This window comes from Leptosomus discolor, chromosome 9, assembly GCF_034619465.1.
Source record: "Leptosomus discolor isolate bLepDis1 chromosome 9, bLepDis1.hap2, whole genome shotgun sequence".
Lineage (NCBI taxonomy): Eukaryota > Metazoa > Chordata > Aves > Leptosomiformes > Leptosomidae > Leptosomus > Leptosomus discolor.
Window position 1 is genome coordinate 4,772,114 of NC_141399.1, and position 25,329 is coordinate 4,797,442.

The 25,329-nt window shown below is 39.7% G+C and overlaps 1 protein-coding gene across 3 annotated transcripts in view; it reads left to right on the forward strand.

The window, feature by feature from the left end:
- Positions 1–24,867, forward strand: part of SHQ1 (SHQ1, H/ACA ribonucleoprotein assembly factor) — a 50,976-nt gene extending 26,109 nt beyond the window's left edge. For all 3 annotated transcript variants that reach the window (XM_086470180.1, XM_086470179.1, XM_009953583.2), the window contains 2 exons: positions 2,875–2,995; positions 23,815–24,867. In XM_086470180.1, coding sequence (XP_086326306.1) covers positions 2,875–2,995; positions 23,815–24,469 — 776 coding nt within the window. In that variant the 3' untranslated portion in view covers positions 24,470–24,867. The remainder of the gene's footprint in view (positions 1–2,874; positions 2,996–23,814) is intronic.
- The last annotated feature ends 462 nt before the right edge of the window (positions 24,868–25,329 follow it).

The following is a 25,329-nucleotide window of genomic DNA, read 5'->3' on the forward strand; positions in this document are numbered from 1 at the left end:
TGACTTTTATGATTTTTGCCTTGTCTGCTTAGGCACTCTGCTGCTTTTCCTTTGAAGTTGCAACTCATCCTCTGCCCAGCAGCAGTGTAATGATTTTTAATGGCAGGAAAAAAAACCCTTTGTCTCAGAACAATGGGTTAGTACTTAGATTGATACCCTGTCTTGCAGTATATCCCAGTTTGAAGTTGGTTGTTACTCTCCTTTACCTCTAATGCAGATCTTCACACCAAAAAATAGAGGGTATTACAGTCTGTTGTAAGTCATATGCTTTTAAGTTCTACACCTTTAATAGCTTAGAAGATCAATAGTTTTGATTCTATTACAGAAGTTGGACTTGTACTTTTAAATATAATTAGTTGTGGTTTTGAATAATCAGGAAGTAGTATCTGTACATAAAAAGCAGTGTATTTATTGAGCAGTATAATGCAGAGCTGTAACTTTACACAGAAGATACGCAAAAACTGACTTAAAATAAATAATTTATATTTTCCTGAGATTATTATCAAAGTTTCTTGTGCCTACTTTTAAGAGTAGATGATTCTTATTCACCCTTGAACTTAAAAGTGGTTGCTTCTTTAAGCTGTGTGAAGAAAACTAAATGAGTTATCCTTGGCATGGCTTCATCTGCTGTTCCATGGCTTTCTTAAGTCCCAGTATACACTGAATTTTAAAAAATGACAATCGTAGGGCTACAAAGAAGTGAGTCTTTTAAAACTAGCACGTTAGGTTTGTTTCAATAGACAACCTTTCAGTGAGTTGGGCTGACATAACTGCTGAAAAAGTCTGTAGGCTGTTTGTCTTTTGGCTTCATCAGTTCTCTGATCCAGTGCGCTGTATGGTTTCACGAGAACTTGCACTGGCACATCACGGAGCTGTGGGAGAGGGAGGCAAAGGAGTGCAACAAAGAGTGCTTGGCCAGCATCAGTGATAGTGCTACAGAGTGCTTAACCACAGCCTGAAAGCTAAGACCAGCTGTCAGCTGAAGACTGAAGTAGGTATCCAAAGATAGAACCTACGGTGTGGAATTTTGCAGAAATAGGCCAAGAATCACCTGTATGTTATGGAATATCCTACATTAAGGCTTAAATACTGTTTGTTTTTCAGCTTTTATTTTTCATTCCTGTGGTAAGAAGTTAAATGCAGTTTTGTGTAAGGACTTCTTGTTTGTAGGGTGTTTGTATAAGGGGCATATTGTGAAAGCAGACATTTGAGAGTTTGCCGTGCTCCCTGTTTGCCTGTATGTAGGGCTCCCTACTTTATTAAGTCAGGCTAGATTTTCAGCCTCTCCGATTAGAGGCCCATTAAGCTACTATGATCTTAAACTTCAATTTCTGAAGAAAGACTACTTTTATTGAGAATTAGTGTTACAGTCGCTAATTTACATTGCTACTTGGCAGGTGAGTAACAGTAGTGAATGTTGTAAATGGATCGGGCTGGCAGCTTGACAGCTAGAACCTTAAAAAATTAGCAAAATTTTAATTCCATGTATCATTCCTTTTTAAAAGAGCACACTTCTTTTTAGTCAAAATAGTCAAGTTTGACAAGCTTGGCTTGACAAGCATTGTTGGTGATACAGTCTAAAAGTTCATCAGTTATATTTGGGATTTTATGTTTTCTCTCCTGACTTTTCTTTAATTGGTCTGTTCCAAACCAGTGGGATTTTTCAGTTCTGTTTGCCATGGCTTTTTACTCTCCGCGTTCTTTCTCCTTATTGTTATCTTCCACATCCTTTAACTTTCATTCTCTATGTTTTTTCAGCATGGAGTTAGTTAAAAACAAACAAGTAAGTTTTGTGCTTGAACAGCAGGGGGAGTTCTGATATTTTCCTTTTTTTTTTTTTATCTGTAAAATGTAATTTCATCCATGTTCAGGTTTCATAGCCTAGGAGGAGCCAGCCTCTTGGGAAAGGGTTATTAGATTCCATTTCCAGTGGTGGCTGTTTTTATTTGAAAGTGGATTTTTTTCCCCCCATTAAACAGTGAAAATAATTTTTTTTTTTTTTAGTGTTCCAGTACTTAACCCTTTAGCAACTTTCATCGGAAAACTAAGGGAGGAGATTCCAGCTGATTGCAGGTTACATTAATCAATTCCCTTCTTTCTAAACAGTGGTTGTATATGAAGAAAATTAAACGGACTACAAAAAGATTTCTGGTTGTGGGATGACAAAACATTGATGTTTTTAATCTTTTCTGGCATTTATTAACTGTATGTCAAATGGCACTGTCTTGAGCCTGAAGTGACGTTTTATTTCTGGGGACTCAGTTTTCAAAATTATTCTGCAGCTAACAGAAGTAGGAAAAAAATCTGCTTAATTTGGGGCAATGGCTAGCTGTTAGGCGAGGGTATCACACAATTGCTGTGGCTCCAGCGTGCTTGACCCTGCGGTGGGCTGTCTGTTCCCTACCTTCTTGTTTTCCAACACAGGTATTTGTGTAGGCAGACAGAGAAACAGGTTTTCTCTTCAGTTAAATGATGGAGCATAACTTTTTGTTATTTGCAAGTTACTTTTCATTTTTTTTTAATATTTTTTTTTGTTAATGTGATGCACTGTGTGACTGTGCTAAAGTTTGGGCCAGCACAGCTCAGAAGTGGAAAAGCTGGGGGAAGGGGCTTCTTCAGCTGTAGGGAATTACATGCATGACTATGCCTTGAGGCTTTAGTCTTGCAGAGATTCCTACTGCATTCAGAGGCTCCACAGCCACATAGATGTGGATACTGAAGGACATGGTCATATTACTGTTGTTCTGAGACTGTGAATCAACTTAAAAGTTATAAGATGGTTGTAGATAGCATCGTTATTAGAGCCTCAAAGGTGAGAAGGTGGTTACGATTATCTGTTACTATTTCTAGTGAATTACAAAAATCTATTTCCAGGAAAAGCTGCAGTTTTGAAGTGTCTGCTGGACATTCACAAGATATTTATGGAGAATGACCCTGCCTACATCCTTAATGACCTCTTCATTACGGAGTATTGCATCTGGATTCAGAAAACCAAGTAAGGTCTTAAGTAGATATTGATGTGGGAAATGTTTGTAGCGTACTTTATCTATGAGCCAGTATCGGTAAAATCAAAAGAAATGCTATCTCCGATCACACTTCCATTTATAGGTCTTTCATTTAGTAATGTTGCCTATCCAGCTGTTCTTACTACATAAACAAAGGCATTCGGTGCATTTTTCTTAGTGTAGTGCCATCACTGGAGATGAGAGGGAGGAATTGCGTTTTAAATAAAAACACGCATTCTCATTAATATATTAACGGTTTTGAGGGGAAAAAACAGCTCTTGGGGAATTTTCATTCTATTGTGATCTTTCTTAGGAAGAAGAATGTTTATACAGGACTTAGGTAACATTAGGAAAAAGATTGGAAACAATTCCTAGTTCAGGATTGAATTTATATCTTCCAGTAGAATTGACAGCTTCCAATTCTGGACAGAGCAAATACAAACCATTTACATGTGTGTGAAACAGCTGATTTATGGACTGTAGCAGTTGTACCAATTGATTATTAACACCAGAGTAAGTGTCACAAATCTGTGTGCTGTGTACTCTTGCCAGCTCGCTGTCCCTGGCCATATGCTTTGGCTTCCACTTCACTTGAGAGGAAATGGTGACTCTACCACTTCCAAAGTCCCTGCACTTCAGCAGTTGTGTGTCTCACCTCTGCTCTTTCAATGGACTCACTATGGCTTTACTTATTTCCAGAGTCTTGGGAACTTTCACCCAGACTGGTTGGAAGTATCGACATGCTTTAATGGTTTGAAAACAAAAGTATTGGGAGGAAAACAGTGAGAAATGAATTAAATGAACAAAGAAAGCTCCATGTTCAGGTCTTACTCAGCTTTATATTGTTCTTGTCAGAATTATTCTATTTTTCATACAGCTTTTGTTTTTTCTCCCTCCCTTTTTATGTCTTCACAGCCTTCTCTGAAGGCCCACAAAAATACGTGTATGAGTTGGAAGTAATATTTCTCTGTGAAGGAAGGCATTACTAGTATAAACATAACAAATGTTGTCATATTTGTTAATATAGCAACATACAGACTCATGAAACAGCAGTTAAAAGTAGTCTTTGCATTCCAGTTCACAATTTAAGAAGAGACTGTGGGAGAAAAAAATAACTTCTTAAGTGCACAAGACACAAGAAGCAGTGAGGGGATGTAGAGGGAGCTTGGTAATAGTCATGCTCAGAAAGGGGAATATGAGAGAGTTGAGCCAGCTTGCATAGGCTGTGTATTGAGGTGTGGCCTTACCAGTACTTCTTGGAGAATTAAAGGGCTTCAGTTTGTAGCTGCTTATTATGTGTTGTAGATATTGTCGACTCGTATTCTTCTGTGTGTGCTTTCAACAACTGTGTTCCTATAGGTGACAATGCACAAAATATTCTAAAGCAGTTACAGGTGTTTCCAAACATTTTGATTCGTCAATCCTGGTTAGTTACAGGAATAGCCAGTTCACTTTATCATTTTTGAGGAGGGCTTTTTTGGCCACACCTTAAATACAAGTATGGGGAAATTTATGTTCAGGTTGAAGTCGAGTTGAAAAAGCGCAGTAAATGAAGGAGGAGAAAGTTATTTCATGCATCTTTCACAAAGAAATGAGTCATAAGACAGTAATATCACTGCTGCCCATATCAATGAATATAATGTCTAGCAAGTTAAGTCATAAAACCCAAGGCTTTCTTTAAATACAGCGGAGGAAAATGTATGTAAGATATAAGTGACTGATACATTAACACATTTACTCCCAGACGCATACATTATGTACCAGTTAAGCAGAACTGACAGCTTCTGGAAAGAGGGCAATTAAGCTATCTTATTGTCATAATGACATGGCACAATAGTCGTCTGTCATTAGGAGAACAAGAGAAAGAGGAACTGCAGAAACAGCTCCTATTTTTAGGGTCTGAATCAGGAAAGCGTTTAAGCATAGGCTTAAGTCATTCCTTTTCAGTTCAGCAGTGAAGCATGTGCTTGAAGTTAAGCAGGTGCGAAGTGAACAGGAGCACTTTGGTTTTTTTCCTTTATGTTGAAGGGAACCATGTTAACTTATCATTCAGAAAATACCATAACAGATACAGAAATGGGTGGTGACTTGTCTTAAGGACAAGGTTCCCAGCTCTCCAAGGTGAGTTAAGGCATCTGGAGAGGAGGGTGGTACATCTTCCATTCCAGGGGAAGAGGGTCGTGACATCCCTCTGGTAATTGCCTTTGTGGCGAAAGAGTTTGGGGAGGGGAAGGTGTTCATAGATAGTCTTGTGGTGTTCTTTCTAGAAAGTTATTTGCATGTCTGATCAGTCTGGAACTTTCTCTGTTTTGTTTCTTAGCTATTCTTTGCTCCGTGCAAGCTTCGTTAACTTTCTTTGTCTGCGTTTTCTCCTATCTTTTCATAGCTGTAGTCCCAGGACGCTCTCAAAATCTGTGGAGGGTTTTTCTTTTCTTCCCCTCTTTCTCTGGTATGTAACCAAGTCCTAGTGGAGGTTGGGGGCTCTTTGTTTAAACATTTCAAACAGACTGTAGGTTCTTTTTCATGAAGAATCCGGGCGCTTTAAAAACAGCTGGAAGCAAGCTTTTTAGCTCCCTGTACTGGCAGCGAAAAGTCTTGGAGCCGCAGGTTTAGGAAAAAAAGTTTGGCACAGGCAAAAGTGTAATGGATGTATCCAGTGGTAGTAAGCATGCAGTCCTATTCCAGATTTCAGCCTCCAGGAGGGGAATGCCACTGGTAGGTACTAGCTTTTAAATATTCGGTGTGGAAACAACCACCTTATAGCCAACAGTGTGTCAGGAGCTGATTGCAGATTTGGTTTGAGATCGCAGTTTGGCTGTGGCTGAATTAGATGAATAAGTCCATGTGTCACTGGGCTGGCAAAAGAGGATTTATTTTAAGCACAATGTATCTGGAATTGGAAATGATTAAGCTGCTGAATGACGTGCATGCAGGTGGCTAATAGTCAATTGGGTATGGTGAGTACAAGCTAGTTCTTTAATTCTAAGGATCTTTTTTTGAAACAAAAATGATTTCTGTTTTTAACAGAAAAATTATTCAGGTACCTGTTACTAAGAGAAAACGGGATTCCTAGAAGTCTTAGGCAGTGCAAGATATTAGCAAGTGCAGCTAAAATTTCATCTTCCTGTTTGCAATCTTAAAGCTAGTTTTACTTGCTTTCTACATTTCCAGTATCTCTGAGCTGCTTGTGAAGTTACTATTAATAATTTGGTCTGTTGTATAAAGTGGCACGTAAACCCCTTAAATTTAGCTGTTCATTAGGTTTTGAAGAAAGGGAGCATGTTGCTCGGCAAAACTTACTAGAAAAGAGGGAAAAGTACATGTTAACCTGGGTAAGAAAAGCTAGACAAAGACCTATGGAGGCAGCTTGTAGTAAATCTCAGCAGGTGGTGTCAACATTGATGTTGAAAAGCCAGATGCAGCCAGATGGAAAATTGCATCTTTAACCCCTGAGGTCATAATGACATGTCATCACTTCATTTGATCCCTCTGCTAAGTGAGCTTATCATCCACCCTGCTGTCACTTCTGTTATTACTTTCATTTTCATAATAAAACTAAATTTAATTTGTCTGGTTTGCATACTTTTTTTCTTGAGGTCAGCGATTTTACATATCACTCTGATACATATGGCAGCCTCTCCAAGGTGAAGTTATAACTGAATTTGTATTACAAGTCTGAGCTTTTCTCCATCTTTCACACCTTACTTTGAGCAGAAGGAGATGCAGGAGAGGAGAAGGAGCTTTGGGGAAACCCTGGTTGTCTGATAGCTGCAACGTGGGCTGCTGAGACCGGGGGAATCTGGGGGTGGGTTTGTTGCAGGAGAGCTTTTTCCCTTCTGCCATAGGGGAGTTACTTGTCTGTGACCCCACAGGAGTTGTGTCCTTTAGAGAAGTCAGAGTAGTTTACCCACTGACTCTCGCTGTGCTGAGGTTCCTTTGTGTAGCCTGATGTCCTTCTGCAGTGTTTTGAACTCGCCTTTGTGCCAGTCTCCGTTCACGTTGCTTTTTGTTGTCCCCTGTTGTACATCCCTACATGAGGGAGCAATGGAGCCCATGCTGATTTAAAATATTTTTACCTGACATTTAAGTACATGTTTAGTTTTAAACATGTACTAATTTAGTTATCAGTAAATGCATGTTTTCTGTGTTCCTGAATTGGAGGTGAAGCTGTTACTGTTCCTGGCAGTTTTCCAGGGGTTATACTTACACATAGTTGTATACTTCTCAAAGTTTTATGGGAATGAGGAATGCCGGAATGTGTTTGATCCCATGTAACTTGTATTATGGTTTTCATTATCGCTATTTTTCTCCTCCTTAACTTACTATCTCACCTTTTATTCATTACCTGTTCTACTGCAAAAAATTGTATAATCATTATTTGTGTTGTGTATTGTAGTAGCTTCAACTCCTGCAGTAAAGGAGATCTGTGTGATAAGAGATGAGCTGTTAAATTCCTCAGCAGGTCCTATGGAACTGTATCTGCAACCTGATTTGTTACACTGGTGTAAAGGCTGCTTTAATGTAAGGGTGCTGTGGAGTCACACCTCCACGTGTATGTGCTCCCTAACCAGACACAAATGTAATCTTGCTAATTTTGGTGACTGTAGCTGTAACATGCCAGCTCAAACACGGACTACTTGCTCTAAAGTAAAACCCAGGATTCCTGGTGGCCTTCATACAGTCTCTAGAAGCTGCTGTCTTTATTTGAACTAACTAAATTAAAGCTAAAGATACTCTAAGTGTGTTATATTTGCTTCTCTTGATTTGCAGGTGAGACATGCCCTAAAAGATAGGCTAGCTTCATAGGGCTGTTTTCCTTTTCATCTTTTTGTTATAATCGAAACCTAGTCCTTGTTACAACATAATTACCGAGTCTGAAGCCAGCAGGGAGTTGCTGCTCTATGTGTAGGGTGTGAAGTTCTCTAAATAAATGTAGGATTAATTACATTCACAGCATGTCATTGAGGTGATGAGATTGACTGTGATTGTTCAGCCCCCCTTTTCCCCAGGTTTTCTGAAGTACTGTTTTAATCAATATAGCGTAATGTGGGCCTGAAGTGTTAAAGCCTGATGTTGCAAAGGCATTAAGGAGCCCAAGTCTTTCAGAAAAAAAGGTAAGATCCCTGAGAGTAAGGAATTTTACTGCCTGTGTCACATTGAATCGTAAAGTGCACAAGGGGGTAAGGAACTCTACCTTCAGCATCATCGTTTTGGTTCATTGCATTGGTTAAAGTTTGGTAGAGAGAAGATTCCTTTCTGTTCATTCTGACCTTTCTTGGCTTTATCTGACTTTAAAAATTATTTTACAAGTGATCATCTCTTTGTATTTGCAAAGAAGTCCGGGTTTGGATGTGCAAGACAGCCTGCTAACGTTTGTTTCAAAGCATACATTTGACAATCAGAGTAGTGCTGATAGCTTGACTGCTGTCGTGCCCGTTTAGACACCCTGTACCACACTGAATCTTCAGAAGCTTCTCTTCAGTTCATACAGGTATTCCTGTAGCTGTATAGGCCTGTTGTTATTTTATGTTCTCTCCTCTATAGAGCATCTTATTTGTTTTCCTTGTATCTTGTGACACATACCACCTCACCCATATCCTACGCTGTGCTTGCTTGTAGGGTGAAAAGCATTTGAGAACAGGTCATGTATTACAGCTTTCCTGCAGGAATTCCCTTAAGCTTTTGCTAGATTTGGGAAAATATTTTGTAACATACAAGATCTTTAAGCTTCTGTGGCCAAATATTATGTACTTTAGATGAATGTAAATAGAATTTTAATGTACATTCCAGTTGTATGTTAAAATTCTTTGTGAAACTGTTCATTTGTCTGCAAACTTAGGAAATTTGACCTGGTTATTATTTACTAAGATGTGGAAAACTTTGAAAAGTGTTTCAAAGTATGTAGAAACTATTTTGATTGTGCCATTTTTTGCAGCTGTTTCTTCTTGGCATTTTTGTTTTCTTTAGTGGTTTAGGATTTTATAAAGCTCAAAATACTTGAATAGAGGAAAAACAGGCTCTTAAAAATCTTCTGGTCTTTGCTTTTTTTTGGTCCTTGTAGAGTTAATATTCAGAGTCCTGTTCAGTCTTTGTGGCATTGCCATGTTCCTAGGAATGAGTCGACTGTAATGTCTGATACTGAGGACTGTACTGCTAAATGAGGGGGGAATGCAGAAACTCTGGTGGACTATGCACCTCCTCCTGCTGTTAAGTTCAGACAGGAGGATTCAGGAACAGAACTATCCTAAAAGGTTTTCAAATGGTTACTACTAACATGTTCGTTTATTAAATTTTCAATGTGTAACGGGAGGAGGGAATGCATTAACAGATAAGAAAAATTAATCAGGGCTTTAAAGCATTCTCAAATGTTAGAGGAATATGCTAATTTTCAGCTGTTAACCTCTTGGATTCAGCAGCCGTGATTCAGAAGAACAAAGGCATAAGCAGTAATATATTCTGGATGAAAATCCTGTCTCTTGGCTCTGTGGGATTAAAGTATGTGCAGCATGTTTAAAGCATTTCATGCAGCTCAGACCTCAGGAAGAATACACCTCATAGTATTGTATTTTATGTGCATTACAGTTCTGTGGTCAACTCTGCTTTGGCTGTAGTTTAGGTTCTACTTTTCCTTCGTTGCTGCCCATGTTAACCTTATCTTAAGGAAGGCTGCGATAGCTTCAGATTTGAGGAGAAACTCCAGTATTTGAAGTAGGTGGTGCAGAGGAAAGCCAAATAGCTTTCATGTTGCTGCTTTGAAAGCAGCCTGGCTGTTAGCATATGCTTTTAGCGTATGTTCTGATGTAGCCAGTTATGCTATTTATCAGATAGTGTAACCACCCCATTGCCACCGTCGCAAAATCCCTTATTTAACTCTGTCTTGTAGTTGGAGGATTGTATTTTTCACTGTACTTCTTTAGTGATATTGTCATTGTGGATACACTGAAGCCACTTAATTCCCTGCCAACAAACAACTTGTTGGATTTTGGAGATTTTTAATTTGAAGGCTGTTCGTTCTTTTGCTGTTTGGGCTTAGTAAAAGCCATACAGGTACAAGGATTAAATCAAAAAATCTGGGTGCTGCTTATGCTCCCACCTTTTCCCTGAACACAGTAGGAAAGCTGCGTTTTGTCTGATTACGTTGGTTTCACCCTTACTGTCCTGTGATGCTATAGTAGCTCATGACTTACAATCCCCAATTATTGTAATTCCTTCTTAGCAGGCTTTACAAGCTGGCATTACTACTGCTGGCAGCTAGTTCAGCGTGCAGCACTACGTCTGCTTACCGCTTTGAGTAATCATGCTGCATTAGGTTTGCTTTTCATTCACTACTTTGGTGGCCTGTAGTGGTGTATTAACTTTCAGATGTCCCAGCTGGTTTTCAAGCTTTTACCAATAATAGGAGTGGCCACTTCAAATGGTCTCTTTGAGGTTCATTTTATGCATATTTCAGTTTACATACCACCAACTGTAGGAGTTACTAATATGTCTAGGAAATACTTGAAAATGGGAAAAAAAAAAAAAAAATGGGAGAAGACAGATGGGCTTTTGTTGCTTTATAAAGTTAAGGTCATCCATTGTTTTCAGAGTTTTTGTCTGAGTATTGTCCAATATCTTTAACAATCTGTTAGAAAATACAGTATGTATCTTTTTAGATAAAAATTTTTGGTGGCATTAAATGTTATTTCTTTAAAGGTAGAAAGGGAATTGGACAGACTGACCCAGTTGTTTATTTGAACAACATGCATTTTAATACAATCAAGTATAAGATGGCACTTTCACAATAAAAGGTGTGGATACTTACGGACTGGAGAATATAAGACAGTTGAGAGCAGCAGCTCCAGAAAAATAGGTTGGGTCGTGCTTGTTGAGAACAGTTTGAACCTGTTTATCTCTGAGGAGGTAAGAGGGCGAGTGCAGTCGTCACCTGAAGAAGCAGAGTAGTATCATTTAGGAGAAGGAAGTAGCGTGACATTAGAATGCATCGTTTGTGAGACTGTGCTAAAACACAGACTGAATCTAGTGTCTAATCAAAAAGGTGTTGAAAAATTGAGAGAATTAGGGGGGGAAAAGGGTTCCATGAATGTACATGTCTGAATGACCTATGTTATGGCAAGAGACTGAATAAACGCGGTAGTTCGTTGGTAGGAAAGTGCAAGGTTGATTTGGACTTGTCTGCAAGTATGATGGGGCAGAGATTTTGCTTTTTAGCCTTTGTGTAGTATAGCAGAAAAGAATTACAAATAAAATCCATCTAGTTGAACGGGAAACAGGAAAAATTCAGACAGCAGTTAAGTTTTCACATTTTCCTCGTGAAGAGTAATTGTAAGTTGGCTCATTCTCCCTAGGTGGTGGGTAATTCTGTACTGTCTTATTTCTTTCTATCGAGATAGCACAGCTCAAAAAAATACCTCATGGTTCAAACCCTAGCTATGGGTTTGGTGCAGAAAGTGTCTGAGATTCTGAGCAATTCATTATGCTACTAAACAGCCTTTTCTAGTCTTGCAAGAGGAAATGCTATCTTTTTCCTTAAAACTTAGGTAAGAGTTTACCAATTTATCAAAGAGTACATCTACTGTTGGTGCCTGAATTGGGTAGAGAACCCAGATTTATTTATTTTCATCCCAAGTCAGCTGCTCTTAATCCTTAGATCACGGTTCTTTGATTTAAAAATAGTAACTAATAATTTGCAAGCACATTATGTCTCCTCTTTCACCGTTTTGATGCATGTTTTTAATACAGTTTTTTGTTTACTGTCATCTTGAGCTGCCATGCCTCTCATTAAATGTTGCATCTTATTTAAGGCCTGAGCAGTCACTTCAATTGTCTGTAAAGCAGTAGGTGAACACGGAGCACTTTGTAAATAACAATACTCAGGTAATGCAATATACTGACTTAAGAGGCTTAAAGCAAAACTCTGTTTGCCCTGAAGGCTAACAAAGGTGACAGGTAGGTGGATATAATACCAGAAATTCCCCTTTATGTATGTTTTAGCAAGTCGTGTAAAACATGGATTTTTAACAAGGGATTTAATCTCTCCTCCCGGCTTCTAGCTGCAGTTTCCTTTGATGTTTTCCCTCTCCTTTCCTCTGCTGTTTTTTTTCTATTTATTCCATCGCTTTTCTGTAGCTCATATTCCTTCAGGCTGTGTCTGAAAGTACCTTGCTGTGGGTAGAGAAGGCAAAGAAGAAAGCCATTTTTTTTTCCCCTCAAGCTACAGCTTTGATTTTCCAAAGTTGTTGGGAGGCAGTTCCTATCTGCCTACAGAAGGGTCAGTGATCTGTGTCGTGTCTCTTCAGTCAGCACATCTCAGCTGACTCTTCTTCTGTTTTGACGAGGGGAAGGATGAGCTTGTGGAGTTGTTGCCTTTCTAAGCAGGTGGAGTGTGCCGCTGTGATCAAAGTGGGAAGCCGATCTGCAGGCTGATAATGTCTTCCTGGTTTGTTTCCAGCCTTGTCAGTAGCTGCCTTGGTCTCTTCCACCTGCCTCTGCCCCTTGCAGTGGTTGCCCCATAAATCTCAAGACAAAACAGAGGTAGGATGAGGGAGGAAAAAGGGTGAATGAGCTGATAGTTTAGTCTGTTGCCTAATGCCCGCTCCCCACAATTCCCTGGGGACTCGTTCTTGCAAGAACTGGGCAGTGTGGACCACCTACGTGACGCTGCGTGCATGGCCTGCAGGTTTCCCTGTTGCGGTCAGGAAGCCACATCTGCAGCTGATTCAGTGGGGTGTGGTGGTATTATTATTACTAATTATTATTATTCATAATAGGCATGATCATGCTGTAGAGCATCTGATACTAGGTCCCCTACAAACACAACAGGGTGAGGAGGGGAGAAGATGGGAGCAGGCTCTTAAGTTTAGGCCCTTCCTGCCAGGAATTTGCAAGATGCTCAGATTTGGTGTCTTTTTATGTTTATGTTTATGTTGTGTGAGTTGAGAACGGACTGTGAGTTCGAAGGTCACCGATGGTTTCCCCTTCAAGTGTTAAGGGTGTCAGTCAGAAGGAATGGAGCAGTGTCAGAGTTAAAACTCTGATCGACTTCCCTAGGACTTCTTTTGTTCAGAGGATAAATTCCACTGTAAAGGGGTAGGATCAAGTTGGAGTAACGTGTTTGTAATTGTGCCTTTAAGCCAGTCTGTCGTCATTGTTGTTCTTGTTAGTTTTGCAATATGTGACTTGACTAGCATTATCCTGACGCTAAAATTCACATCTTCTGCACTGCTTTGTGTCACTACCTTTCCTTGCTGTATTGCAACACAAGTGGTGCAGGTTACAGCGTTAGGAGTGCTGGCTCCTAGATGACCAGCGGTGATGGTGAAGACCAAGTTTTAGGTAATGGCAGTTGAAGAAATCTGAGGGAGACAGAGCAAATGGAGAACGATCATCAGCGTTCCGTTGCTGTAGTGCAGCCAGAGCTTACCATGGCATTACAAAATCTGTTCTTTTCTCTGCATCTGTTTTGTGGTGGATTATCTATTCATCTTTCTTTATTTGTATTTGTCAGATATAACTTTGGAAGCTGTGCCATTGTTAGATGTTTGGACTGGCTGCAACTTACTGAAGCTATTTTGGCAACACTGAGCTGCTTCTAAGCTCAGTTAAATTATTCTTAAAACATATAAATACTGTTAGTTTCTTTTTATAGTCCAATATTAATTCCAAGTCTGTTTTCTCTTATGAATATTTTCATAGTATCATCTACATAAGTAAGCTGTCCATGACATGTTTGGTTTCAACTTTTCAAAAAGACCAAGTAATGAAAGTAAGATGTTATATTGGAAAGCTTCATTATTATTTTTTTTTTCAATATTTATAAATGTGAAGTTCAGCTCATGCAGTGTTTAGATTCGTTATGAAAGAAGCACTGTGGAACTTCAGAAGAAATATGGAGGGAAAGTCACTTGAAATATTCAGACTTAGTAACATGAAAGAAGTCACTTAAATTGAAACAATGGTGCTATGTTTTATATTTGATTTATGGTTAACAAACTAATACTTGAAGCTATGTAGATAGCAGTTCATGTTTACAAGACTGCAAGTTGGATTGCAGTCTAAGTGTATCACTCTCTTAGCTTCAGAATTCATGTGATGCTCTTTGAAAGCCAGAATTTCAGGATGAAAGCATTTTATGTTCCCCTTAAACCCACTGGATTCTTCCACATCAGCCATTGTTTTGTGGTGCAGGACTGTTTTCTGTCACCTGAAGATAAGTGATGGGTTTCTCTTGTTAAAAGCAGTCTCTTTGCAGGATTTCTGCTCTTCTAATCTTTTCAATTTAAAGTGGTGGCGTCTTGCTTACAGGGAGGGAGATGTATTTTCCAGACTTCTTTTTGAACCCAGTGCTCCCTTTTTTTATAGTGTGGTTTTCCTATATTTAAAGTAAAGATTTGGTGTGCGGTGAGCGCTTTTCCAGTCTCTGCTTTGTTTGATGTCTACAAGGGAGGGAGGAGAAAAAAGATTCTATGAACTTCCTACAAAGCCAAGCCTTGTGCCCTGATCTCTTCACTGGACCCTTTGACACCTCCACCAGGCCAGAGGCAGCACATGCAGTCTTAGCACGGATCAGCTGGTTGGTGTGTGCGTGCTGTGGCCTCCTACCAGGCCAATACATGATAGCTGTGTTCTGCTGGCCTTTTCATATGAGGATCATTATTTATACTACTGCTTATTTTCATGAAATGCATAGGAATTTAAAGATCTTTATTTAAACTCTTACATGCGGTTGAAGTTGCCTGGTGTTTCCAAGAGTTGTTAGAAAGGAAGTAATTAACAGTAAGTAGAGACATGGGCAGTGTAACTGTGTAAACCTAAGTTATTTAGTCTAAAAATCAGAATCCGTCCTCTTGAGAAATGGAAAGAATGAATTCTTACCTGCAGTTGCATCAAATACCTTGAATAGACTGAGCACATTTTATTTTAGCAGCTGGCTTTTTGTAAGGGAAGTGTAGAAATGATGCAGTCTTTAGTGCTGTGTTGTGGAGGTGGTTTGTTTCTTTCCTGGGAAGACAGTGGTTAATCTAGTACTAAATCATGTGAACAAGTGTTGCGTTATTTTGGTTGTGTTTACGCTCATCTGTCTTTTGCTGCAGATAATGTAGAAGATTAGTTAAAGTTTAGGTCAATTTTTACCTGAGTCCTGAAGAAAACGATCCTGTTTCTCCTTCACTAACACATTAAATTCAGCTTTGTTCTTACGTTATCTGCTGTACTCACTGATGAGAGCTAATGAGATTTTAATGGAGTTATTTATTGGTTCTGCCTCTTACTATAAAAATGTGTAATAAACTAAGCACACAAAACTGTTGAATGGGTCTGTTTGTGTTTATCTCGCTGGCTGTTAAATGTACTACCTGTTCTGTGATTTTTTCAGATCTCATAAGCCAGGTAGGGTTATGATGAGCTCACCAGCTTGTAAAGGCTGGAAAGTGATTTAGTAAATGTTGTTTATTCGTCTTTAACTGATATAATAAGGAATTTTTTTTGGAGAGAGGTACTGTTTTTTGAAAAAAAAGATGTAAAATAGGTTTTAGACCTTCCTGTTCGTTGGGAACCATGGTATTTTCTGTGCATGGCGCAAGTATAAAATAATATCATCTGTGTTCTTCTGAATGAGGGCCTTTTGTTTCCATGAAAAGGTTGCCCTGTGGTTCAGCTGCTGTGCGTATTTTCTTTTCCACTTCATGCCTTAAACTTCATGGTAGTATTGTTAAGCTTTGTTAAATTTTAGCCATGTTTCACTACAGAGAATAGTTGTGTTCCCAGAGCTAGATGAAATAAGATCTGTGCATAGTTTCCCTAAGCTTGTGGGGAATTGGGGTAAAGGCATGTGTAAGGTACTTGGCAATAAAAGCAGGGTGAAGTTCGGTTCGTTGTCGTAGTCTGTACTACAACGGCGTGTACAGATAGGCAAAGTGGTTGTCACTGTCTGGTAGCATTTACCAAGACTGCGGGCTTTCGCTGTGAATTTCTTTCAGAACTTAATTTGGAGTATTCTTGTTCACCAATTCTGAGCTGGCTTTTTCAAAACTATTTCACTGTGGTTAGAGGTCATTGACTAGTGTATAACTTGAAGCACTCATTAGGAATAACCTTGAAAGTGAAATAAAAAATGGTGAAATACGGCATCTCGTATAAAACACATGCTAAAAGATGTAATTGAGTCTTAGTCTCTTCTCTCCAGGCAGATTCTGAGGCTCGTGTTCTTTCGTAACCCCTGACTTTTAAAGAGTAGTTTTGACAAATGCATGGTGTGTTTAGTGTGATGAGTTTCTTGTTGTTGCAGCCAAACGTCCAATTGTAAAGATTCTTTTCCCGAACTGGAGGATTTTTTTGTTATCCAATATCATTGTTCGACCGCTTACGCTTTTTTGTGCGTGTTGACTTTAGATGCTTCTACATTGATGAAGTCTGCTTTTGCATTCAGTGCCATCATTGTTATTGCTTCTGTTTTGCCAGCTGGGGTTGATCAAACCTAGACTCTTTCATGTCCTGAGGACTTTATTAAAATTGTCTTTCAATTCTGTATCATAAGAATGAAATCATTATTTTTTTCTAGCTGTTTGAAATTGCGTGTCAAGTGTGGAGGCATGTTTGACGTTTAGTCCCCTTTCTGAAGGAAGCATGCTACTGTTGGTCTAAAGCCCTGGAGTTTAAGTTATGTTATGTGTCTCTCCCACACTTTATGCTCCACCCATGAGTGTTGGAAGATGCTGTTCCTGTGGCTTACGTTGTTGCCTGGCCGGGTGAGCTCAGTTACCAGCTTCAAGAGACTTTCCCCAAAGATCACCAGTTTGGTTGCGCAGGCAGCCGTGCAGGACTAGATAGAAGCTGACATCTGAATTTTAGACTGAAGAACCATTTATTTTCTTCTGGAGTATGTATAAGAATAGTTGGATGCTTTGTCAGCTGTGTCATTCTTGTATAAGTTTACTTTCTTACCTCTTGATACCGTGTTTGGCTGTAACTTGTTGAGCCTTCTGCTCCAAGAGAGCTTAAGCAGTAGACTTACTGCCATAGGGATATTAATTTTCATCAAGATCATGACAGAGTTCCTGTGGGAAGTTAATGTTGGTGTTACCAAGGGACTGAACGTTGAACAATGATTTTTCCTACCCCTTGTGTCTGGACAGATAAGGCTTGGGCTGGAAGACAGTGATGGATGGAATCCAACAAGAACCACTCTGGGCAGGGGAGAATAAGATGACCTGAAGGGTCTGGAGGGCCTCGCCCTTTTCCAGGTGCCCTTTTGTTCACCAGTGACAGCCCATGCAGAAACATCAGCTACGTCCTATTGCAGCCTGTACTGAACCAGTCTTAGGACAAGGCAGAAAATTGCATTATCCCTTATAGTTATAACTGACACTTCAGTGTCTTGCAGATACTAAATTTACACATCCTCTATATCTGAACTGCAGAGGCTCTGCTTTGGGATAATATCTGGTGATGTCTGAGATAATATTAACTCTAGATTTGTCTTAATAGTTATGATGCCTCTGTCTAAAAGAATAATTGTGGGAAATTGTAAGCAACGCTACCAGGTATGTAATTTGGAACACATATAAAGTGGCTGGTTGTGTTGCTTATTACCTTGCCTGTTTTATCTAAGAATGAGGGTATCTATGAAACTTTCTCTCATGAGTTTTGCCAGGCCTTGTTGAGGAAGGTAGTTTCAATATAGACCGACGCTTTCGCCTTAAACTTGGTATCTTCTCGTACAGTAAGGTATAAAATTAAGGCAGTTGGGAATACCTTGTGATCCAGCAGACAGAAAGCCTTTTGCTTAATACAGGAGCTTTACTATTAGATGGATCCTGTGTGTCCAGAGTTCCTGCTGAGTGGAGGTGAGTTAAATAGCTGCCCTTTTTTATGTTTGTCAGCCCTGCTGACTGGCACAGCCTGTTGCTAGTTGGTATTTGAATGCATCTCAAGGAATTGTAGGCCTACCAGGGGATGGCTGCTTGGCACTGAGACAGGCCCGTTTTCATATTTGGTGGAACCTGCAACACTGCAAAGGCATGTCTGCACTTGAAGTATCTACTGGCTTTTTGAGACTTGTTTATCTTGCCTGCAAGGCTTAAAGATAATTAACATGGAGTGTTTTACATTTAAAACAGGGCTTCTTAGCCCTGTAGAGCCCAGTTAGAGCACTGCTAGGATGGGGGACTGATTCCCATTGTAACACAGTGAATAGGCCCTCACCACACTCGAACAACATGGTACAACAAGACTTTAATTGGTTCCAAGGTTAGTTAGGTTCCAGCTCGGTTCCAAGACCAGTTAGGTCACATTCAAACACAAAGCTGGTAACCAAAGCTGTTGTCAATGTTTTTGGTGTACAGGTTCCCATGCTTTGTTGCCTTTGTGTTGTGCTTGGGCAAGAATAGCTCCATCTGCCATGACAGCGCTTGTGCACTGACTTGATTGTGATTGAGCCAGGGTAGATGATCAGAAAATTCTGTTGCGTTTTGCCATGCCTTACACCTAGTTTACACTGCGTACTTCAGAAAAGTGGAGGTTAGTATAAATCTGTGAAATGCAAAGCCGCGCTTATGAGGCAGTAGAAATAATCCTTCTATTGCTTACAAAACCAAAAACAAGCTAGAGCTTGTGCCTGTACGTGGAAAGTCACTTTTCATTCCCTAGTGAAATGTTACTGACTCCTGCTTTGAAAGGCTGCGCTGCCAATTTGCCTGTTTACTCCCCATGTTTGCAAATACTCCGCACAGTGTTTTGGATACGTAACTCCCATGCCATGATTGAGTATGCAGTGCCACCCATCATACAGAATGAGGAGCAGAATGCTGATTTTCATATTTTTCAAGTTCTCTTCGAGTTGTTTGGTTTTTTAACATAACTGCTAAAGCAAGAGAATTGCGTGTAAAGCAAGTACCAGGCAGATGGAAAGGCCTGGCCCATTAACACTTTTTCTTTAAACTTTTCCTTTTTGTAGTGCTACTTCTGACTGATGGACACAGTATACAGAAGCATAATTGCTTTTTTTTATTTTAACATTTGGGAAAAAGTAGAGGATTTTATGGCTGGATGTATCCCTCAAGTCCTGCATTTATTTTTCACTTTCTGTGGCTAGGTTGACTTTTGTCTTTCCTTCCAGTTTGTTAAGTCTTGCTTGGAAACGATCAAATCCCTCATGTATGTCTTCTGTGAGACCTTCTTCTCATAGCTCTGTGTTCTGGAGATAACAGCTATCTCGATTCATTGGATCTTAGTGTCCTCTTCACTGCTTGGAACAGAAGGTAGGACCGGAGCCTGTAGGAGCATTAGTCTGTACCTGGAGAAGTTGTGTCCTGCTCTTCTCCCACCCTGGCTGCTGCTTGTGTCAGCACTGCAGTCAGTCCCCATCACCATCATGTCTCTTCACGCTGCCACAGGTGGGCTTTGCTGTAATGATTTCCTCTTCCTGTTGCCCTAATCCTCTTTTTTTTTTTTTTTCCTCTTTTCTTATCCATCTCCCTTTATTTGCTAAATCTCCTTTGATTCGTTGGTCTTTCCACCCCATTTTTACTCTTTTTATAGTCTGAGATCTGTGGAACAAGATTTTTTTTTTTTTTTTTCTTCTAGCACATGGAGAAACTCTCCTGTGCCTAGACAAGCATTACAGTAGTTCTGTCTTGAAATTTTAATTCCGGACTACGTGGACAAGACCTGAGATGCCTCTTTTGTTATCTGTTCCTCAAAGCTGTACATTAAACAAAACATGCATCTGATCCGTTTAACCTGTAATTAAACATTTTCCTTAAGCAACTGACATCTTGATAACTAATAATTATCATGTGTAGCACCTTTAAAGCCTATTATGCATGTTTATGTAAGAACACTATTACCATAATAATAAGATCCCATTACCGCAAATGTGCATACTGAATGAGCATGTCTTAAAGTAATCATGCAATTCCATTAATCATACTTGAAAAATTAAAGTATTTGCTGTCTGATCTCTAAAACACTACTCAAAAGATTTTGGAAACAGCAGGACCTGTTTACTGCAAGTTTCTAATACATGATATCTCATTCCTGATGTCTCATTTTTGTTTCCTGAGTTATTGCTTATCTTTCAGCTAGAGAAATCGTTAGCTCAGAGACCCACAGTCTCCCGTTGAAAGCATTTCCATGCTCAGATTTTTATGCAGTTGGCCTTGTTTGGTTGTTGTGTTTTTTTTTTTGTCCAGGGAGTGTTGCCATCTTTTCTTAAAGCTGCTGTGAAATGCACGCCTGAAACTCAGTTCTCCTTGAAACTAGATAACTGCCTTAAACAAGATGGACTGATAGCTGATGGTAGGGCTATTAGGCCCTTGCACAGGGGGAGAAAATAATAATAAAAAAAAGCTGTTCTTCAAGTGGTCCCTTCTTTTAATAGAAGACTGGAACTTTCGGGAGTGGAGTTTTCTGCTTTTATGTATAAACTTGTCGAAAGCGTGACAGTTTTGAGTTTGTTTCTCGTTGAAATGTCAAACTCTGTAGACTGTCTGGGTTTTTTTTTGTTTTGATTTGTTTGTTGTTTTTTTTTTTTTTTTTCTCCTGGAAGAGACTGGATGACCAGAGTGAAAGTTGGGAAAAAACATTTAGCCTCCTAAGAAATCTGAGTAACCAAAAAGAGACTTTTTCATGCTGTTGAAATCAAATACCTGATGTAGCTAAGAGATTAAAAAAAAAAAAGTAAAATAATTTTATAGTTTTTTAAGGATTTATTATTAAAAATATTGTGGTTGGCCTAAGAGGATCTTTGGGGCATCGATGGTGCAGAGAGAAAGCAGGTTGTGCAGGTCTGCGTGAAGCCTGCACCCCTTCCCCTTTCCTGCAGCGTGCTCCGTGGGACCACTGCGTGAGAGCGCTGAGGTGGGGCAGTTGGAGAGGTGAAGGGGTGGAGGGAATTGTTAGCCTTTTGCAGGCATTTCCTCATCCCAGCAGAGTATCCATTTGTGCTGTTACTGTCAGAAGGGAAGAGCAGGCTGTTTAATCTATGGCTTTTTTTCCTGTAATCCTTTGTAGAGATAAAAAGCATGTCCTCTCTCAGTAGTTCTGTCAAAACTTTTGGGGAAAAAGGACTAAACGTGAAACTCGAAGCCACGGTTGTTTTATGAAATCAGTTATTGTCATTATTTTGTAGCGTATTTTGCTCACTCAGGAGGAATTAACCTGAAGTTTTCAGACTAAGAATGCCTTTGCAGTTTTACAGCTGTGCAGGGGGACGGATGCTTGTCTGTAGCTGTCAGACACCAGCCTTTTTATTTGTTCTTTTTGAACTCGGTGTTAAAAATGTATTTGTGTATAGAGTGACCAAACACTTGCTGCTTTGGAGAAGCCATTTTTTATCTGTCAGTAGTACCGCGTCTAATTTAATAACATAACGCGTGTTGAGTCCAATGAGTACATCACTTTGTGTTTTCTTCCTTAACACTTGGCGTTAAGTAATCTGGAGCACAGTGAAGTATTTAATAATGCCAAGAAGTACATGATGCCAGGTACTCTCCTTAATACTTGATTCAGTGATGTGACATGTGTCTATATCCAATGTGTTAACTGTGAGAGAAGAGTAAAAGAGGAGGAGAGGATTTTAAGGGAGTGATTGCAAGGACTGAGGGTATCTAGCAGGAAGAATATGCGTGGAAAATTAGAACACACAGAAGCAGTGAAAAGCCAAAAAATACGTATAGGATTGGGAAACGAAGTGACAGATGTGATAGAAAAGATGTGGGGACAAACAGGACTTTCAAAATTGATTTTCTGTCTGTAGTGGCAGTAGTAAAACAGGTAGGTGAGACTGAGGTAGCTGGAGCTGAAGATGTATCACCAGAGGAGATCGTTGTGCCTACAGTTAGTTGCTCATGGCTGTCAATAAAATTAAAAGGAACTACATATAAAATGGGCACAAAACAGTGTTCTCTGTCATAAGGCACGTTTGGCTTTTGGAGCTCGTTGTGTTCTTGTGGACAGTCAGGCAATTGGACAGGAGAAAGGATTGTATGTCATATTATTAACAGCTCTCACAGGGGAAGGGGGCTCGTGCACACACATGCATACGTATAGCTAGAAGGAAGGAGACTGTTTCAAAAGCAAAGCAAAATGCTTTGTGAAAGGGATAAAACTTTTGTGACTTGGGGTAGAAACCAGCTTCTCACTAACGGGTTCAGGAAGCAGATTTCCCTGCAAGCCAGTTATTCTGCTGCCACTCACCTCCAAGGCTTCATGAATCTTCCGATGTATCACTTGGCTGCTTCTTTCTTTACCTATGGATCAGGGAGAATGCTTTCTTTGTTCCCAATTAGGTTGGCAATTTCTCAAATTCTCCATAACTTTTCAAGAACAATTCAAGTTCTTGACAAAAATAAAATGGAAATATATCACCGAAAAAGAACAGATTAGAATAATGTGAAGTTAAATTTGGTACCCGTGTTTATATTGGACGTTGCTAGGATAGTGTGATTTAATTCTTAGCTTTAGGTTTAAAAATGCTAGAAATCTAAGTTGTTCTCTGTTGCATCAGTTACTTCTGTGAAATATTTATTTCTTAGTTTTCTAGTCTGTGGGTTGAACTAAGGAAGTTTAATATGTTTTATTCCAAGTTCAGCTTTTAAACGTTGCACTGTCTCTGTAAAATGTGTAAGAAGCTGCGTTGAATTTCCCTTCCCCCACTTTAAATACAATTCCTTTAGGAGGAAAAAAAAAAAAATGAAGCGTCTATGTTATACTGAGTAATTATGCCCCCTGGGAAATAGAATATAAAGATCTTTAAAATCATTCAGCTGAGAGAACAAGCACTTTAACTTTTGCCTCGCAGGAGTCATGTATTACATTATCAGCTACTTGCTCCAGTGTCAGTGTGTCATGCCTTGCAGGTTAGCAGGTTTGGCAGAGGAAATGAAACCCAGTCAGTTACTGCAGGATTTATAGCAGACCTGCTGTTGCAGGAAGTGGTGAAAAGTTGATTGATAGTCTGAGGCAAAACTCTACAACAAGAAACAGGATGTATGTTTGTTCTTTTATACCCGTTTTCTGCCCCCCCCCCCCCCCCCCCCCGCCCCTCCATTTCAGGGCACTCGCTTACTTTTTGTTCTGTTTGTGAATCTGTGATGCTCTTTTCTGGTAAAGCACGTGCTGACTTCAAAACACTTGAGGAAGTGGGTATGGCTCTACCAAGGATTTGAAGGTGACGTAGCCTGCCTGCTTTATTAGAGGTGTTTAGCTAAATGGTCGTGATACTTCTGTTGAATTATATTTCGGCTGAGTTACAAGTGAAAGGTGAAGTATGTCTAGAGACAGAGTATTGAACGTGTCGTGCTATCATGGGCGCTCTAAGCTAGCGGTGAAAGCAGGAGAGTATGACTGAGATGGACCTGATCAGCTGTGTTCTATCACTTCATCTGCATGTCACAGACATATCTGGAAGGGTAGTACAACAGAATGATTTTGCTGCATATAAACTTAATCCAGCAAGCCCCATACTTGCAATGCTGAAAAGCAGCAATCCTGAAAAGGTTTGCTCTGGAATCAGTTTTCCCTTACAGTGCACTGCTGAACCATCAAAGAAGCGGTATCTTTTCTGAAAGTGTCACTGAAGACTTTCAGTGGGATATTGTCCAGCCTTGTGGGAAAAGTTACCCAAAATACTAGTAATTATGAATACTTTTGACTTCTTTTTCCCTGTAGCATCTACTTTTTACAATCATAATTGAAGAAGAAGGTTGTTTGCAAACCAAGCGAACAGTGGAAATGTTTAAGATTTCTGTTCTTGTTATCAGATGGGAAAGTTCTGATTGTACAGTTAAATAATAGATCTTGTTCTTTGTTAAAGGTCAAAGAAGTTGGCTGCACTCTCTGAATCCTTGCAGAAAACCACACTCACTAAGGCCCACATAGGATTTGAACTGGAAGAGCTGGAAGCAGCAGCGGTGCTGGTACAAGAGGAAGAGAGCACGTTAAAAGCTGCTGGCGCAGTTTCCAAGCAACAGCTGCTTTCCTCCGAGTCGGAGACAAGTGACTCTGAAGACTCTGAAGAATCAAGCGGTACTTCATCATCTGAGACAGAAGGCTCTGATTCAGACGAGCGAGGGTCCTCAACCAGTGAAGATGGGAAAATAAATTCCTCACAAGCCGTGCTTCAAGAGGAGAGGACAACTCCACTTACTGACTGTAATGGATTAAGGCAGGGCACAAACACTTCGGCGTTCGAGGTTGCTGGTGAAAAATCAAAGGTTTCTTTGCAGTCTGCATCCCTTCCCGGAAAATTGATAGAAGAATTAGAAAAGCAAATGCACACTGCAGTTAGGCTTTCAGACCAGCCTGAAGGATCGGTTACTGCAAGCTGCATTTTCCAGGAACAAGAAAACCGTGTAGCTGAACCCGAGAGATTTTCGAAAGATACTACTGGGAAGGAGAATTTCTTGGAGGTGTCTTCAAAGACAAACCCATTGCTCTTTCTCTGCGGCACAAATGAAGATGGAGACTAAAGGACCGTGGTAGAACATGGTGTGACCCGGCAGCAACGCAGCTCGTGGCCGTAGTGAGGTGTTCCCAAGGCCGTCCTGAGCTGCAGAAGGAAGATGGTATTTCTCCTCTTTGTTGTGTTGACAGTTTGGAGGACAAGACTGCTTTGAAAAGAGTTGATAGGACTGTAGGATAGGTACCCTCATAGTCAGATTTTTGTTTTTGTTCCTGATTCAACAGAGTTTCAGGTGTGATCTCTACCTGTGGGAATGCGTAATTTCGGTAAACTTCTAGAAGCAGTTTTCATTAAGCTTATCTGGTAGTAGAATGGTGTCCAAATACAACTGAAATGGGTTGTAGCATCATTTTAGTTTATTTGTAGCTGTTGGGATTTGTTTGAAAAATATCCTCATTGTGTTTGTAAACTTGTTTATGCTATTTTGCTGCGTTTTTTTATTTAAAATGCTTTATAGCCAACCACTTAAACAATGGTTTTAACGTTAAAAGTCTAAACAGTGCTGACAACATTATTTTTAAATATATATTTTTCTATTTTTTGTACAAAAATAAAGGAAACTTGGTCATCTGTACAAGATAGAGGGGTGTTAGCTTATATTTCTGTAGTTCTTACAGAAGTTATTTCAACAGTTTTGTCAGGTATTTATTCTTTGGTGCTCTTTTTGAAATGTTTCCACATGTGGCGCTACCGTTGCTCTTTAGAGAACAAAAATCCTGATTATTTCTTAGTTCTTTCTGTGTATGCTCTTAGTATCATCACAGTAAAGTTAACCAAAATGAAGAAACAACGTGGTGCAGCGGTGTCTTGAGTATAGGACTGAAAGCAAACCTGGGCTGTGTAGAGCTGGCTTTGTCATTAGTCTGT